This window comes from Salmo trutta, chromosome 25 (genome assembly GCF_901001165.1).
Source record: "Salmo trutta chromosome 25, fSalTru1.1, whole genome shotgun sequence".
Lineage (NCBI taxonomy): Eukaryota > Metazoa > Chordata > Actinopteri > Salmoniformes > Salmonidae > Salmo > Salmo trutta.
Window position 1 is genome coordinate 4,689,215 of NC_042981.1, and position 18,728 is coordinate 4,707,942.

Below are 18,728 nucleotides of genomic sequence, written 5' to 3' on the forward strand. Positions count from 1 at the left end.
GAAACAGGAGACGCTCTTCCATACATGGACAAACTTCCAAGCGGGTGAATGTTCGTGAAAGTGATGTCACGGATGAAACGCAGGCTACAGACTGGTCTGTGTTTATTAAAGAGGCAGAGTTCCTTTCACAGCAGGCTGACTGTGTTCCTACTACCGTGCAGTCAAGAGGGCGAGGAGAACCAAACAATGAAAGACTGTGTGTAGCCTACTGTATTCAACAGGGTTTAGACGGTGATTGTATTCTAGATCTGTTTTTCCACAGGTAAGGAGAGGAAGGGAAGGGTTTCAGCAAGACCTTTATAAAGGTGCATTTCTTCTACGTTCATTATTACGCCAAAGAAACAAAATCAAATCACACTTTATTCCTCACATGCTTGGTAATCATATTATTAGAGGTCAAAGGTTATTAGTCACATGCTTGGTAATCAACAGTTGTGGACTAACAGTGAAATGCTTCCTGACGGGACCTTCCCAACAATACAGAGAGAAAGAAAATAGAGAAATAATAGAAAACTATCAAATGTAATAATAAATATACAATGAATAATGATAACTAGGCTATATACACAGGGTACCAGTACTGAGTAATGATAACTAGGCTATATACACAGGGTACCAGGCTATATACACAGGGTACCAGTACTGAGTAATGATAACTAGGCTATATACACAGGGTACCAGGCTATATACACAGGGTACCAGGCTTTATACACAGGGTACCAGGCTATATACACAGGGTACCAGGCTATATACACAGGGTACCAGTACTGAGTAATGATAACTAGGCTATATACACAGGGTACCAGTACTGAGTCAATGATAACTAGGCTATATACACAGGGTACCAGGCTATATACACAGGGTACCAGTACTGAGTAATGATAACTAGGCTATATACACAGGGTACCAGGCTATATACACAGGGTACCAGTACTGAGTAATGATAACTAGGCTATATACACAGGGTACCAGGCTATATACACAGGGTACCAGGCTATATACACAGGGTACCAGGCTATATACACAGGGTACCAGGCTATATACACAGGGTACCAGTACTGAGTAATGATAACTAGGCTATATACACAGGGTACCAGTACTGAGTAATGATAACTAGACTATATACACAGGGTACCAGGCTATATACACAGGGTACCAGGCTATATACACAGGGTACCAGGCTATATACACAGGGTACCAGTACTGAGTAATGATAACTAGGCTATATACACAGGGTACCAGTACTGAGTAATGTACGAGGTAATTGAGGTAGATACGTACAGATAACTAGGAAATAAAGTGACTAGGCAACAGGATGGATAATAAACAGTAGCAGCAGCGTATGTGATGAATCAAAAGAGTTTGGACAAAAAGGCTGAATGCAGATAGTCCGGGTAGCTATTTGGTTAACTATTCATCAGTCTTATGGCTTGGGGGTAGAAGCTGTTCAGGGTCCTGTTGGTTCCAGACTTGGTGTGTCGGTACCGCCGCTTGCTTGGCAGTAGCAGAGTCTATGACTTAGGTGGCTGGAGTCTTTGACAATTTTTAGGGCCTTCCTCTGACACCGCCTGGTATAGAGGTCCTGGATGGCAGGAAGCTCGGCCCCATTGATGTACAGGGCCGTACCCACTACCCTGTGTAGTGCCTTGTAGTCGCCATAATAAGCGGTGATGCAGCCCAGTCAAGATGCTCTCAATGGTGCAGCTGTATAACTTTTTTGAGGACCTGAGGACCAAATATTTTCAGCCTCCTGAGCGGGAAGTGGTAGTGTCGTCACGACACCGAGGAACTTGAAGCTCTCAACCCGTTCGATGTGAATAGAGGGTGTGCTCGGCCCTTCGTTTCCTGTAGTCCACGATCATCTCCTAAGGGAGAGGTTGCTGTTGTCCTGCCAGGTCTCTGACTTCATCCCTATAGGCTGTCTCAGGTGATGAGGTCATTATATAAATCAGCTGGGGGAAAAAAAACAAAAAAACTTGCACCTCTTGGGGTCCCCAGGACCAAGTTTGGGAAACGCTGCTAAACACTGTGTCATCGTCGTCGGTGCTCAGGCCTACCACCGCTGTGTCATCAACAAATTTAATGATGGTGTTGGAGTCATGCGTGGCTATGCTGTCGTGGTTAAACAGTGAGTACAGGAGGGGACTAAGCATGCAACCCTGAGAGGCCCCTGTGTTGAGGGTCAGCGTGGCGGACGTGTTGTTGCCTACCCTCACCACCTGGGGACGGGCCGTCAGGAAGTCCAGGATCCAGTTGCAGAGGGAGGTGTTTAGTCCCAGGGTCCTTAGCTTAGTGATGAGCTTTGAGGGCACTATGGTGTTGATCGCTGAGCTGTAGTCAATGAACAGCATTCTCACATAGGTGTTATTTTTGTTCAGGTGTGAAAGGGCAGTGTGGAGTGCAATAGAGACTACATCATCTGTGGATCTGTTGGTGCGGTATGCAAATTGGAGTGGGTCTAAGGGTTTCTGGGATAATGGTGTTGATGTGAGCCATGACCAGCCTTTCAAAGTATTTCATGGCTACAGATGCGAGTGCAAAAGGGCGATTGTCATTTAGGCAGGTTACCTTGACGTTCTTGGGCACAAGGACTATGGGGGTCTGCTTGAAACATGTAGGTATTACAGACTGGGTCAGGGAGAGACTGAAAATGTCAGTGAAGACACTTGCCAGCTGGTCAGCGCATGTTCTGAGTATGCGTCCTGGTAATCAATCTGTGAATGTTCACCTGTTCAAAGGTCTTACTCACATTGGCTACGGAGAGCATGATCACACAGTCGTCCAGAACAGCTGGTGCTCTCATGCATGGTTCAGTGTTGCTTGCCTCGAAGCGAGCATTGAAGGCATTTAGCTTGTCTAGTAGGCTCGCATCACTGGACAGCTCGCGGCTGAGTTTCCCTTTGTAATCCATGATAGTTTGCAAGCCCTGTCAGATCTGATGAGCATCAGAACCGGCGTAGTAGAATTCAATCTTAGTCCTGTATTGACGCTTTGCCTGTTTAATGGCTCGTCTGAGGTCATAGCGAGATTTCTTATAAGCGTCCGGATTAGTGTCCCGCTCCTTAAAGACGGCAGCTCTAGCCTTTAGCTCAGTGCGGATGTTGCCTGTAATCCATGGCTTCTGGTTGGGATACAGTGCTTTCAGCAAGTATTCACACCCCTTGACTTTTTCCACATTTTGTTGTTACAAAGTGGGATTAAAATGGATTTAATTGTAGTTTTTTTTGTCAACAAATCTACACAAAATACTCTGTGGAAGAGAAATTCCCCCCAAAATCATGGAATATAAAACACAGCTGTGAGTCTATCTGGGTAAGTCTAAGAGTTTTGCACACCTGGATTTGGCAATATTTGCCCATTATTCTTTCAAATTGGTTGTTGATCATTGATAGCCATTTTCAACTCTTGCTATAGATTTACAAACCGAAATAAGTCAAAACTGTAACTAGGCCACTCAGGAACATTCAATGTCGTCTTGGTAAACAACTCCAGTGTATATTTGGCCTTGTGTTTTAGGTTATTGTCCTGCTGAAAGGTGAATTTGTCTTCCCCAGTGTCAAAGCAGACTGAACCAGGTTTTCCTCTAGGATTTTGCCTGTGCTTAGCTCTAGTCTGTTTATTTTTATCCTAAAACATCCTAGTCCTTGCCGATGACAAGTATACCCATAACATGATGCAGCCACCACCATGTTTGAATATATGGAGTGGTACTCAGTGACGTGTTGGATTTGCCCCAAACATAACGCTTTGTATTCAGGACATAAAGTTAATTTCTTTGCCATATTTCTTGCTGTTTTACTTTAGTGCCTTGTTGCAAACAGGATGCATGTTTTGGAATATTTTTATTCCGTACAGGCTTCCTTCTTTTCACTCTGTCATTTATGTTAGTATTGTGGAGTTACTACAATGTTGTTGATCCATCCTCAGTTTTCTCCTATCAAAGCCATTAAACTCTGTTACTGTTTTAAAGTCACCATTGGCCTCATGGTGAAATCCCTGAGCGGTTTCCTTCCTCTCCGGCAACTGAGCTAGGAAGGACGCCTGTATCTTTGAAGTGACTGGGTGTATTGATACACCATCCAAAGTGTAATTAATAACTTCACCATGGTCAAAGGGATATTCAATGTCTGCTTTTTTTTTTACACATCTAACAATAGGTGCCTTTCTTCGCGAGGCGTTGGAAAACCTCCCTGGTCTTTGTGGTTGAATCTGTGTTTGAAATTCACTGCTCGACTGAGGGACCTTACAGATAATTGTATGTGTGGGGTACAGAGATGAAGTAGTCATTCAAAAATCATGTTAAACACTATTATTGCTCTCAGAGTGAATCCATGCAACTTATTATGTGACCTTTTTACTCTTGAGCTTATTTATGCTTTTCCTTTTTGATTCATTTGTAAACATTTCTAAAAAACATAATTCCACTTTGGCATTATGGGATATTGTGTGTTTAGATCAGTGACACCAAATCTCAATTTGGGGGAGTAGAAATCTTAATTCAAATCAAGGTTAGTGATCACTGTTCTGTTGTCCAGAAGCTCCTTTTGGTCATAGGAAACATGAACAATGTGCAGTGTTGGCCAGGAGCCCGTAAAACAGAAGCTATTAATTTTTGCGCCATTCTTCAATGCATTAGTTACTGTCTAATTACCATTTTATCAAGTTCTTTCTCAGTACCTGGTCATTTCTGTCCTGGAGGACTGTTGAACTGATCACATAACATCTCGAGACAACAGAGTTGGAAACAGTAAGACAAGCAGCACGGGCATTGAGTGTCTGAGACAGAAGTCGTGTGAAGACCCTGTGTGTGTGTGTGTGTGTGTCGGTGTTTGATCGTTCTCTGGCATCTAACCAAGGTATTCCAACCATGTTGTAGGGAATTCAAATGCAGCCATCCTTCCTTCAGTTACAGATATCATTCCTTGTATGGGATAACTAGCCTGGAAAACAATGACAATATTGTTTTAATGGTTGTATAAATAAAGTATCAAGCTTTTACATTTTGAGCGAGAGTTACGTCAATTCCTTCTCAAAACAATAAGGGCTGAATGTGTGCAGCCTCAGGGACTCAAAAAACATAATATTTCCCTTTTACATACATACAAATATTTCACAATTCTTTACAAAGAAGGTAGTTGTAACAGTCAAAGAAACAAGCTGCTGCTGTGTCGGGGGCAGGAAGTGAAGGATGTCCATCTATTTCCTGTAAAGTTTATCCCCAAATGCCTCCCTATTTCCTATATCGTGCACTACTTTTGACCAGGGCCCATGGGGAATAGGGTGCCATTGTGGACATAACCATAGTGACAGCTTGCCTGGATATTCACACTGCTGTGGACGGCAGCACTATGTTGAGGGAGACTAGAGCAAAGACTAGAGCAAAGAGCAAAGAGACTAGAGCAAAGTAGCTAGATAACCTCCAATAACAATACTGTCTGGTCTGTCGTCCCTCAGAAGGGCTTGAGGGCATAGACATAGAATGACTAGAAGGGCGTGGGGAATAGACAGAATGACTAGAAGGGGTAGGTATGTTAGTGTGTGCTCTGGACTTAGCCCCAGGATATCCTCTGGCGATAACCTCGAACAATATGGCCTATTCTCAATTGGATTGGCTCAACTCCTGAGTCCTCTCTCGTCTTCCTTTTGAAAAAAAAGGTCATAGATAATTGAGGATAGGCGGCGAGGAAAGGGAACGTCTTCCGTTTTGTCAACTTATGAATTGATACTCTCCTCGACCACTTATCGGTTTCCGGTCACGGAGGAGAAGAGGACAGAGGAGAGGAGGACCGAAGACAAGACTTTTTCCAAAACAAGAATAGACCATTGACTAGACTAGACATTGGCCCTGAAGACATCCTACTAGCATCATGGATTCCAAGACAGACAGCTACAGATGATGATATCATTTACCCCACTAACAATCATTTCCACTGTTCAGTAGAATCCGTGTCTGTGTCCCAAACGGTTCCCTTCGTTCCCTTTTTACAGTGCACTGCTTTTGACCACTATATAGGGAATAGGGTCGCCAGTTGGAACATGTTTCAGTCTGAGAGGGTGCGGCTTCTTGTTTTCTATCTGATCAGAAGATCCTTTTATGGTTACTCAGCTCACTGTTAGGTCACTGTGGAGGAAGTCTTCTTTTGGGTAGAGGAGACCTAGCATAACCCTGTGGAATTCCTCTCCCATCAATTACACTGAAATTGGCAAGCTGCTGTTAGTTGGCACTATAAATAGTGGCGTATTAAGACATGTTATCTAATAAATCGAGAAAGATATATTATATTAAATATGAAAATGACAGTGGATGTACATTTAGATTTACCAATAAGAGACAGGAATTATGGTGGCTGTACATTAGATTTACAGTAAGAGACAGGAATTATGGTGGCTGTACATTAGATTTACAGTAAGAGACAGGAATTATGGTGGCTGTACATTAGATTTACAGTAAGAGACAGAAATTATGGTGGCTGTACATTAGATTTACAGTAAGAGACAGGAATTATGGTGGCTGTACATTAGATTTACAATAAGAGACAGGAATTATGGTGGCTGTACATTAGATTTACAGTAAGAGACAGAAATTATGGTGGCTGTACATTAGATTTACAATAAGAGACAGGAATTATGGTGGTGTACATTCGATTTACAGTAAGAGACAGGAATTATGGTGGCTGTACATTAGATTTACAATAAGAGACAGGAATTATGGTGGCTGTACATTCGATTTACAATAAGAGAGGAATTATGGTGGCTGTACATTAGATTTACAGTAAGAGACAGGAATTATGGTGGCTGTACATTAGATTTACAATAAGAGACAGGAATTATGGTGGCTCTACATTAGATTTACAATAAGAGACAGGAATTATGGTGGCTCAACATTAGATTTACAATAAGACACAGGAATGATAATCATAGAATGAAAAAGGCTAAACCTGTCCTGGAGTTGTTGGTCCAGTATATACAGTTGAAGTCGGACGTTTACATACACTTAGGTTGGAGTCATTAAAACTAGTTTTTCAACCACTCCACAAATTTCTTGTTAACAAACTATAGTTTTGGCAAGTCGGTTAGGACATCTACTTTGTGCATGACACAAGTAATTTTTCCAAACAATTGTTTACAGATTATTTCAATTATAATTCACTGGATCACAATTCCAGTAGGTCAGAAGTTTACATACACTAAGTTGACTGTGCCTTTAAACAGCATGGAAAATTCAAGAAAATTGTGTCATGGCTTTAGAAGCTTCTGATAGGCTAATTGACATCATTTGAGTTAATTGGAGGTGTACCTGTGGATGTATTTCAAGGCCTACCTTCAAACTCAGTGCCTCTTTGCTTGACATCATGGGAAAATCAAAAGAAATCAGACAAGATCTCAGAAAACAATTGTAGACCTCCACAAGTCTGGTTCATCCTTGGGAGCAATTTCCAAATGCCTGAAGGTACCACGTTCATCTGTACAAACAATAGTACGCAAGTATAAACAACATGGGACCACGCATCCGTCATACCGCTCAGGAAGGAGACGCGTTCTGTCTCCTAGAGATGAACGTACTTTGGTGCGGAAAGTGCAAATCAATCCCAGAACAACAGCAAAGGACCCTGTGAAGATGCTGGAGGAAACAGGTACACAATTATCTATATCGACAGTAAAATGAGTCCTATATCGACATTACCTGAAGGCCGCTAAGCAAGGAAGAAGCCACTGCTCCAAAACCGCCATAAAAAAAGCCAGACTACGGTTTGCAACTGCACATGGGGACAAAGATCGTACTTCTTGGAGAAATGTCCTCTGGTCTGATGAAACAAAATAGAACTGTTTGGCCATAATGACCATCGTTATGTTTGGAGTAAAAAGGGGGAGGCTTGCAAGCCAAAGAACACCATCCCAACAGTGAAGCATGGGGTTGGCAGCATCATGTTGTGGGGGTGCTTTGCTGCAGGAGGGACTGGTGCACGTCACAAAATAGATGGCATCATGAGGATGGAAAATTATGTGGATATATTGAAGCAACATCTCAAAACATCAGTCAGGAAGTTAAAGCTTGGTCGCAAATGGGTCTTCCAAATGGACAATGACCCCAAGCATACTTCCAAAGTTGTGGCAAAATGGCTTTAGGACAACAAAGTCAAGGCTTTGGAGTGGCCATCACAAAGCACTGACCTCAATCCTATAGACAATTTGTGGGCAGAACTGAAAAAACGTGTGTGAGCAAGGAGGCCTACAAACCTGACTCAGTTACACCAGGTCTGTCAGGAGGAATGGGCCAAAATTCACCCAACTTATTGTGGGAAGCTTGTGGAAGGCTACCCAAAACGTTTGACCCAAGTTAAACAATTTAAAGGCAATGCTACCAAATACTAATTGAGTGTATGTAAACTTCTGACCCACTGGGAATGTGATGAAATAAATAATTCTCTCTACTATTATTCTGACATTTCACATTTTTAAAATAAAGTGGTGATCCTAACTGACCTAAAACAGGGAATTTTTACTAGGATTAAATGTCAGGAATTGTGAAAAACGGAGTTTAAATGTATTTGACTAAGGTGTATGTACACTTCAGACCAACTGTATATGAATGGACAAAGTCATCGATCACGTGACAGCATTCATTCCATATGTGAAGACTGTGTGTGATATGTCTCCATGAGACACCGTCATAATCGCTACGGTAACACATTGAAACCAAATGAAGTCGGTTATGACGGTGTGTCACGGAGACATAATGACGCTCGGTTTGAGCTTCTCAAGGTTGTCACGTTGCAGGCTAGCTCAGTGCTGCCCCCTCTAACTGACCGACTCAAATTGAAGACCGATCAAGGTACTGCAGGCTGTCTTCAGCAACTAAATTATCCTTAGAACTTCTAGTGTTGCGATTTTTAAATCCAAATCGGTTCAAGGACCTACATCTGGTGTATTAGAAACGATTATTGGTACCATGATTGTCTTCAAAACATGTGTATTTATTTACACGAAGACTGACATTTTACCCATTCACTATAACGGTGGATCCTGTCAAACAATACCTTGCCTGCAGTACTGTGGTCGGCCTTGAACCTCTGCGGTGTCAACGAGAGGGGACATTTATTCCTGGCACGTCTAACCATAGATTGGTTTGGTGTATAGATTGGTTTGGTCTGGCACGTCTAACCATATTGGATTGATCTGGTCTATAGATTGGTTTGGTCTGGCACGTCTAACCATATTGGATTGATCTGGTCTATAGATTGGTTTGGTCTGGCACGTCTAACCATATTGGATTGATCTGGTCTATGGATTGGTTTGGTCTGGCACGTCTAACCATATTGGATTGATCTGGTCTATAGATTGGTTTGGTCTGGCACGTCTAACCATATTGGATTGATCTGGTCTATGGATTGGTTTGGTCTGGCACGTCTAACCATATTGGATTGATCTGGTCTATGGATTGGTTTGGTCTAGCAGCATGTCTAATCATTGTGTTCTGTATTCTCCAGTCTCTGGTCTGTTCAGGGTCACATTTCTTTCACTGCAGTGTTGAAGCTTCGTTGCCATGGTGACTTGGTACTGTGCGGTGCAGAAATATTATCCAATATCTCTTCAATTAGAGAAGACAGAATGGTACACTAAACACAGAATGTATGTCGATTATTGTGGCAATTCAGTTTCAATTTGCTATTTTATTCAAAGTATCCTTGGGTGTCTTGAAAAGGTGAGAGTAAAATGTTTTTGTTTTTTTAAATCCTTATAACGGAGAGAAAAACGTCTCAGTGTAATGGCATCATCAGACAATGAATGATTCTTTAATTGAAGAAATAAACCAGAATAAAACATTTGCTGGCGACAGAGGGCTTTGGATGAGGACGAAGAGACAAGAAACCATTATCATCCCTTAACACTGAAACAATCATTTTATTTTTTTAAACGCACCACTCAAACAGCCGTTTGCACAGCTACAAAAGATTTGCCACGGAATTGCTGACACTTCACCAAGAATCTCACTGAAAAATCTAAATGAATCAAGTCTGTAATTCCAATAGAAATCAAAATGTGCCATCTGAAGCCTTTAGTCCTGAACCAGAGCTTCTTTACAGGCCTGCTTTCTTCAACAACAACAACAAAAAACAACTAAACCGGCCGTATTTTAATAAAAAAAACAAAAACATCTGCCTTAAGACTAAATGACTAACTAGAAGTGCATTTACAAAACCATTGTCAATGTCAATATTATTAGATATTTTTGGATCTTGTGATATTTAATGGCATCTATGGTTTGACCTCAGAAGTCACGACAATTTCTAGAAGTTCCTGAATGCATTGCTGCCAACAGTAATATTGGACCAATCATTATCCAGTATGTTCTGATTGACAGACAGAGGAGGCAAGCCCTCATAGCCACTGTGTCCTGCTCTTAGCAGAATACACGTCCCAATGGTTCAAAAATGCAAAATTGCGACACTCTTTTTAGCGTCACCAAACCAAGAAACTGGACTGTAAAAACCCAAAGAAAAGCCACCTTAAATTGGGTCTCAGGTTGCATCCGAAATGGCCCCCTTTCCCTTACATAGTATACTACTGTTGACCATAGGCTCAAAGGCTCCTGGTGAAAAGTAGTGTACTATATAGGCCAGTGTTTCTCAGACCTCTCCTCTGGGACCCTCAGTTCTTCCATGGGCCAGTGTTGCTCAGACCTCTCCTCTGGGACCCTCAGTTCTTCCATGGGCCAGTGTTGCTCAGACCTCTCCTCTGGGACCCTCAGTTCTCCCATGGGCCAGTGTTTCTCAGACCTCTCCTCTGGGACCCTCAGTTCTTCCATGGGCCAGTGTTGCTCAGACCTCTCCTCTGGGACCCTCAGTTCTTCCATGGGCCAGTGTTTCTCAGACCTCTCCTCTGGGACCCTCAGTTCTTCCATGGGCCAGTGTTTCTCAGACCTCTCCTCTGGGACCCTCAGTTCTTCCATGGGCCAGTGTTGCTCAGACCTCTCCTCTGGGACCCTCAGTTCTTCCATGGGCCAGTGTTTCTCAGACCTCTCCTCTGGGACCCTCAGTTCTCCCATGGGCCAGTGTTTCTCAGACCTCTCCTCTGGGACCCTCAGTTCTTCCATGGGCCAGTGTTGCTCAGACCTCTCCTCTGGGACCCTCAGTTCTTCCATGGGCCAGTGTTTCTCAGACCTCTCCTCTGGGACCCTCAGTTCTTCCATGGGCCAGTGTTTCTCAGACCTCTCCTCTGGGACCCTCAGTTCTTCCATGGGTCAGTGTTTCTCAGACCTCTCCTCTGGGACCCTCAGTTCTTCCATGGGCCAGTGTTGCTCAGACCTCTCCTCTGGGACCCTCAGTTCTTCCATGGGCCAGTGTTGCTCAGACCTCTCCTCTGGGACCCTCAGTTCTTCCATGGGCCAGTGTTTCTCAGACCTCTCCTCTGGGACCCTCAGTTGTTCCATGGGCCAGTGTTTCTCAGACCTCTCCTCTGGGACCCTCAGTTGTTCCATGTATTTAATCTATACCAGAGCTATCAGACCTGATTCAACTAGTCAACTAATCCTCAAGCCCTTGACTAGTTGGATCAGATCTGCTTGTTCAGGGCTACAGTGATGTTGTGCAGCGTCCGAGAGGAGAGGTTTGAGAACCACAGGGAATAGGCTAATGTGGGACAACGTCAGTCTTTCACCAAATGGTCACCTTCCCACGACAGGCGTCATCATCATGTCTTGAACTTCTTCTCTGAGGGCGAGGTCTCCAACCCCTCCCCTGACCCTTGACCTCCTGACCCCAGGTGAGTCCGTTTTAGCGCCCCTTGGGCCAGGGCCTGACCTCTCTGAGAAGACAACCCTACCTCTTCCTCATCCTTCTCATCCTCCACTTGGTTCCTAGTGTCTGTTTGTTTCCCCGCTAAGGCCTCCCTCTCTCCCCTGAAATCTGGGGACGCAAACCGTTCTGGAGCCAGATGGTCCCTGGAGCCAGATGGTCCCTGGGGCCAGATGGTCCCTTCAGTCATCTCAGTCTGGTCGGGGAGCCGCAGGCCGTTCACGTTGGGGCCGTGGTGATGTCTGGAGGAAGGAGAGACCCAGCTACTGTTGTCCTCCTCCGGACTCTCCAAGCCCTTGGCCATCCTCTCTAAAGCAGCCCCCGTCCCCCCTCCCTCCAAGGACTCTGTCCTCTGCTGCAGTGTGTCCTGAGCAAGAAGGGAGGTGATGAGGAGCCTGTCCTGGTCGTCTTGGCTGTCCAGAGACACTGCAGTGCTGGAACCGGCAAGTCTGCCCGAATTGCTGGCACATGTCCCCGTTTTCGAGCTCCTCCTTTGGAGCCCGATCTGGACCGAGTCCTGGTCCTGCTGCAGCGCCGTGGAAGATGCGGAGGAGGATGAGGCCTCATCGATGGAGATCTTGGGGTAGGAGCAGGAGTCGACCCCCACGGGGTACAGGGCCTGGGCAGACTCAGGGCGCCCCCCCACTGGGCCTGCAGGGGAAGTGCATGCGGCGCCTTCGCGCTGCGTTACGTTGCCTGGTGCTGACCCTGCGGCGCTCCTCGTCCTCAGAGCTGGTGGAGGAGGAGGTGGAGGAGGCCCCAGCCGGGGAGGAGGTGGGGCTGGAGAGGGTAGAGTTGTCTCGGGGGCTGGGGCGGGGCATGGGGTCTAGCCAGAACCCAGAGGAGTCAGAGTCCTCTCCCACCAGGTCCAATAAGAACGCAGACTGGTGATGTCGCTGACGATTCCTGGGCAGCAGCGGCTCCGCCACCGAGGCCTCGGGTGCAGCCAATGAGGATGAGGAGGAGCGGTCTGAGTCACCCGTAGCAGCAGCAGGATGTACAGGCGAAGCAGCACCAACCCCAACCAGGACCCCGGCGCCGTCTCCTACAGCCCGTGTGGAGCGTTGTCCCCTGGCGTGGAGCTGCAGGATGGCCCCCTCACTCAGGTCACTGTCTGAGTCTGAACTCCAGCCCTCAATCTCCCGACGCACCAGAGAGTCAAAGAAGGCCATCATACGAGGATCCTCCTGGATGGACTGAGATGACATGAGAAAGACGCAATCGTACTTCAATTCATCCCCCAGAAAGTGTGTGTGTGTGTGTGTGTTACCTGTGAGATGTAGTCGTGCCTCAGGCCGCTGCCGCTGTTCAGCACCAGGCTGATATACTCCTCATGGCTGTACAGACTCCTGGACTTATTCTCCACACAACCATCCAGGTCACCCAGACTCTCTGTCTGCTGGTAGGGGCTCCACGCCTGGGGGAGAGAGGAGATGGAGAGCGGAGAAAAGAGGAGAGGAGACAAGGCAGAGGTCAGGTTTAGAGAGCCTGTATCATCTAGGCCTGTATCAGCTTTCACACTTCTGGTACAGGTAGGAGAGAGACCTAGAGCTGCCGTAGGTAGGGGAGAGACCTAGAGCTGCCGTAGGTAGGGGAGAGACCTAGAGCTGCCGTAGGTAGGGGAGAGACCTAGAGCTGCCGTAGGTAGGGGAGAGACCTAGAGCTGCCGTAGGTAGGAGAGAGACCTAGAGCTGCCGTAGGTAGGAGAGAGACCTAGAGCTGCCGTAGGAGAGAGACCTAGAGCTGCCGTAGGAGAGAGACCTAGAGCTGCCGTAGGAGAGAGACCTAGAGCTGCCGTAGGTAGGAGAGAGACCTAGAGCTGCCGTAGGAGAGAGACTAGAGCTGCCGTAGGAGAGAGACTAGAGCTGCCGTAGGTAGGAGAGAGACTAGAGCTGCCGTAGGTAGGAGAGAGACTAGAGCTGCCGTAGGAGAGAGACTAGAGCTGCCGTAGGTAGGAGAGAGACCTAGAGCTGCCGTAGGAGAGAGACTAGAGCTGCCGTAGGTAGGAGAGAGACTAGAGCTGCCGTAGGTAGGAGAGAGACTAGAGCTGCCGTAGGTAGGAGAGAGACTAGAGCTGCCGTAGGTAGGAGAGAGACTAGAGCTGCCGTAGGTAGGAGAGAGACCTAGAGCTGCCGTAGGTAGGAGAGAGACCTAGAGCTGCCGTAGGTAGGAGAGAGACCTAGAGCTGCCGTAGGTAGGTGAGAGACTAGAGCTGCCGTAGGTAGGAGAGAGACCTAGAGCTGCCGTAGGTAGGAGAGAGACCTAGAGCTGCCGTAGGTAGGAGAGAGACTAGAGCTGCCGTAGGAGAGAGACCTAGAGCTGCCGTAGGTAGGAGAGAGACTAGAGCTGCCGTAGGAGAGAGACCTAGAGCTGCCGTAGGTAGGAGAGAGACCTAGAGCTGCCGTAGGTAGGAGAGAGACTAGAGCTGCCGTAGGTAGGAAAGAGACCTAGAGCTGCCGTAGGTAGGAGAGAGACTAGAGCTGCCGTAGGAGAGAGACTAGAGCTGCCGTAGGGGGGAGACTAGAGCTGCCGTAGGGGAGAGACTAGAGCTGCCGTAGGGGAGAGACTAGAGCTGCCGTAGGGGAGAGACTAGAGCTGCCGTAGGAGAGAGACTAGAGCTGCCGTAGGAGAGAGACTAGAGCTGCCGTAGGAGAGAGACTAGAGCTGCCGTAGGAGAGACTAGAGCTGCCGTAGGAGAGAGACTAGAACTGCCGTAGGAGAGAGACTAGAGCTGCCGTAGGAGAGAGACTAGAGCTGCCGTAGGAGAGAGACTAGAGCTGCCGTAGGAGAGAGACTAGAGCTGCCGTAGGGGAGAGACTAGAGCTGCCGTAGGTAGGAGAGAGACCTAGAGCTGCCGTAGGTAGGAGAGAGACCTAGAGCTGCCGTAGGTAGGAGAGAGACCTAGAGCTGCCGTAGGTAGGAGAGAGACCTAGAGCTGCCGTAGGTAGGAGAGAGACCTAGAGCTGCCGTAGGTAGGAGAGAGACTATAGCTGCCGTAGGTAGGAGAGAGACCTAGAGCTGCCGTAGGTAGGAGAAAGACTAGAGCTGCCGTAGGTAGGAGAGAGACCTTGAGCTGCCGTAGGTAGGAGAGAGACTAGAGCTGCCGTAGGTAGGAAAGAGACTAGAGCTGCCGTAGGTAGGAGAGAGACTAGAGCTGCCGTAGGTAGGAGAGAGACTAGAGCTGCCGTAGGTAGGAGAGAGACTAGAGCTGCCGTAGGTAGGAACGAGACTAGAGCTGCCGTAGGTAGGGGAGAGACTAGAGCTGCCGTAGGTAGGGGAGAGACCTAGATCTGCCGTAGGTAGGAGAGAGACCTAGAGCTGCCGTAGGTAGGAGAGAGACTAGAGCTGCCGTAGGAGAGAGACTAGAGCTGCCGTAGGAGAGAGACTAGAGCTGCCGTAGGAGAGAGACAAGAGCTGCCGTAGGGGAGAGACTAGAGCTGCCGTAGGAGACAGACTAGAGCTGCCGTAGGAGACAGACTAGAGCTGCCGTTGGAGACAGACTAGAGCTGCCGTAGGAGAGACTAGAGCTGCCGTAGGAGAGACTAGAGCTGCCGTAGGAGAGAGACTAGAGCTGCCGTAGGGGAGAGACTAGAGCTGCCGTAGGGGAGAGACTAGAGCTGCCGTAGGGGAGAGACTAGAGCTGCCGTAGGAGAGAGACTAGAGCTGCCGTAGGAGAGAGACTAGAGCTGCCGTAGGAGAGAGACAAGAGCTGCCGTAGGGGAGAGACTAGAGCTGCCGTAGGAGAGACTAGAGCTGCCGTAGGAGAGACTAGAGCTGCCGTAGGATAGACTAGAGCTGCCGTAGGAGAGAGACTAGAACTGCCGTAGGAGAGAGACTAGAGCTGCCGTAGGAGAGAGACTAGAGCTGCCGTAGGAGAGAGACTAGAGCTGCCGTAGGAGAGAGACTAGAGCTGCCGTAGGGGAGAGACTAGAGCTGCCGTAGGAGAGAGACTAGAGCTGCCGTAGGAGAGAGACTAGAGCTGCCGTAGGAGAGAGACTAGAGCTGCCGTAGGAGAGACTAGAGCTGCCGTAGGAGAGAGACTAGAGCTGCTGTAGGAGAGAGACTAGAGCTGCCGTAGGGAGAGACTAGAGCTGCTGTAGGGGAGAGACTAGAGCTGCCGTAGGAGAGAGACTAGAGCTGCCGTAGGAGAGACTAGAGCTGCCGTAGGAGAGAGACTAGAGCTGCTGTAGGAGAGAGACTAGAGCTGCCGTAGGGAGAGACTAGAGCTGCTGTAGGGGAGAGAGTTGATGATGAACCAACACATCTTCCCTCGACACGCTCGTCAACAGGGGACAGATGGCGAAGGAGATGAGTCGTCTGTCTTCACCTCAGGCCCTGTGATTGATGAGGGACAGTGAGTTATGACTGAAGACCTGAGAGTCATACAGGATGGGGAAACCACCTAGTGAGGAATGCCTGGGCGTTACTACCTTTACCTTTTCAGAGGGTGTAGGAGTAGAAGGGCTGAGATAATGATTCTGATGGCACGCTGAGCACCCAGGCAGTTTCTCCTTTTCTTGCAACGAACAATTACCTTCAAGATTCTGTGCATTTTCTAAGTACTCGAACAACCGAACCGATGAACTTTAAAATCACGACGATGTCATCAACAGATGTTCACGATGTAACGTGGATGATGTCACTGGTGATGTCACGAACCACTGATGAACCAATCATTGTACCAAGTCATTATACACATCGAGCCATACAACCCACCAACGACCTGTGGTTTGAATGATTATTAAAACTGTAATAATAATAATAATAATAACCTACGACCTTAACTACGTACCTTGATGACCTTCTCGACCCCGGAGGAGCAGATCATACTGGTGCTCGGGTTGAACCGGACTTGGTTCACGATGGAACGATGACCCTTTAGGACCATGGACGCTCCGTTCACCACACGACCTCCTGGAAGGGCGAGACGGAACAGTAGAGATATCTGTCATCTGTAACAACGTTTTCATCCAAACATTTCATGCGGATGAATTACCTGACGTATAAAGAAAAACCACGACTGGACTGACTGGAAACATGAAATGACGACATACAAATATGTTCGTTCGACGTGGAGGGATCTTTTTGTGTTTGGCAAAACGTATTACGCGAGAAATGGCAGAAACGCCTTTATGCGCAAATATTGGTATAATAACTGTCATATTGAAGTAAACTTGGGAGTCATGCGATGACATGTTGTCTGGTCCTTCCACTACGACTCGGGGAAACCATGCAGTTTATTAGGCTACAGATTAAATAGGGTCTTGAACAAAACAGGGTGGAGAAAGTGAAAAGGTGATGAGCTTGATGCTGCTTTCTAATAGATATCCAGGGTGTTATTCTGGTGACATGATGGTCGATGCTTGGCTGCCGTTTGACAAATAATAAAAATTGCTCTTATCCATAATAGTCTCATCATGTAGGTAGCCTACTGTCTCTGTGAGCTGTTGGCTAGAGGACACATTTCACTGTCTCTGTGAGCTGTTGGTTAGAGGACACATTTCACTGTCTCTGTGAGCTGTTGGTTAGAGGACACATTTCACTGTCTCTGTGAGCTGTTGGTTAGAGGACACATTTCACTGTCTCTGTGAGCTGTTGGCTAGAGGACACATTTCACTGTCTCTGTGAGCTGTTGGCTAGAGGACACATTTCACTGTCTCTGTGAGCTGTTGGCTAGAGGACACATTTCACTGTCTCTGTGAGCTGTTGGCTAGAGGACACATTTCACTGTGAGCTGTTGGTTAGAGGACACATTTCACCGTCTCTGTGAGCTGTTGGCTAGAGGACACATTTCACTGTCTCTGTGAGCTGTTGGCTAGAGGACACATTTCACTGTCTCTGTGAGCTGTTGGTTAGAGGACACATTTCACTGTCTCTGTGAGCTGTTGGCTAGAGGACACATTTCACTGTGAGCTGTTGGCTAGAGGACACATTTCACTGTGAGCTGTTGGCTAGAGGACACATTTCACTGTGAGCTGTTGGCTAGAGGACACATTTCACTGTGAGCTGTTGGCTAGAGGACACATTTCACTGTGAGCTGTTGGCTAGAGGACACATTTCACTGTCTCTGTGAGCTGTTGGCTAGAGGACACATTTCACTGTGAGCTGTTGGCTAGAGGACACATTTCACTGTGAGCTGTTGGCTAGAGGACACATTTCACTGTCTCTGTGAGCTGTTGGCTAGAGGACACATTTCACTGTGAGCTGTTGGCTAGAGGACACATTTCACTGTCTCTGTGAGCTGTTGGCTAGAGGACACATTTCACTGTCTCTGTGAGCTGTTGGTTAGAGGACACATTTCACCGTCTCTGTGAGCTGTTGACTAGAGGACACATTTCACCGTCTCTGTGAGCTGTTGGCTAGAGGACACATTTCACTGTGAGCTGTTGGCTAGAGGACACATTTCACTGTGAGCTGTTGGCTAGAGGACACATTTCACCGTCTCTGTGAGCTGTTGACTAGAGGACACATTTCACTATATAAAACGCAAAACCATTAGAGTTTAAAATGTCATGGAAACCCATTTAACATGAGAATATAACAGCAGAAGTCATTTTTATGTGGAATACGTATCACAAAAAGCCTTTTATCCACAAAAAAAGTGTGTTTCCTGGAAACCTCTGGCGGGGAAATTTGCATATTGTTTAATCTGTCACAAATTGGACAAACCTATACGGAAACACACACACACACACACACACACACACACACCTGCTTCAGGATCCTTTGGGATTCTCCACATATAAAGGTTGAAGTCATCTGATCCAGACAAGACGTACTGGAGGAGGACAACAAAGAGATTAACATAGAGGCATCTCAAAATGACCCCCCTATTCCCGATGTAGTGCACTACTTTAGTCCGGAGCCCTGCTGAAAAAGTAGTTGGACTACATAGGGAACAGGGGGGTATTAGGGACTCACTGTAAGACAACG

General features: G+C 46.9%; 1 protein-coding gene and 1 pseudogene across 1 annotated transcript; both read right to left on the reverse strand.

The window, feature by feature from the left end:
* Nucleotides 1-9,879: 9,879 nt before the first annotated feature.
* On the reverse strand, nucleotides 9,880-11,679 carry LOC115161887 (antigen LPMC-61-like). Its single transcript, XM_029712694.1, has 2 exons — nucleotides 10,683-11,679; nucleotides 9,880-10,634 (listed from the first exon to the last, which is right to left on the reverse strand). Exons 1-2 carry the CDS (start codon nucleotides 11,237-11,239, stop codon nucleotides 10,610-10,612), a joined length of 582 nt encoding a protein of 193 aa, XP_029568554.1. The 5' UTR covers nucleotides 11,240-11,679; the 3' UTR covers nucleotides 9,880-10,609.
* Nucleotides 9,884-18,728, reverse strand: part of LOC115161886 (DDB1- and CUL4-associated factor 5-like) — a 28,575-nt pseudogene continuing 19,730 nt past the window's right edge.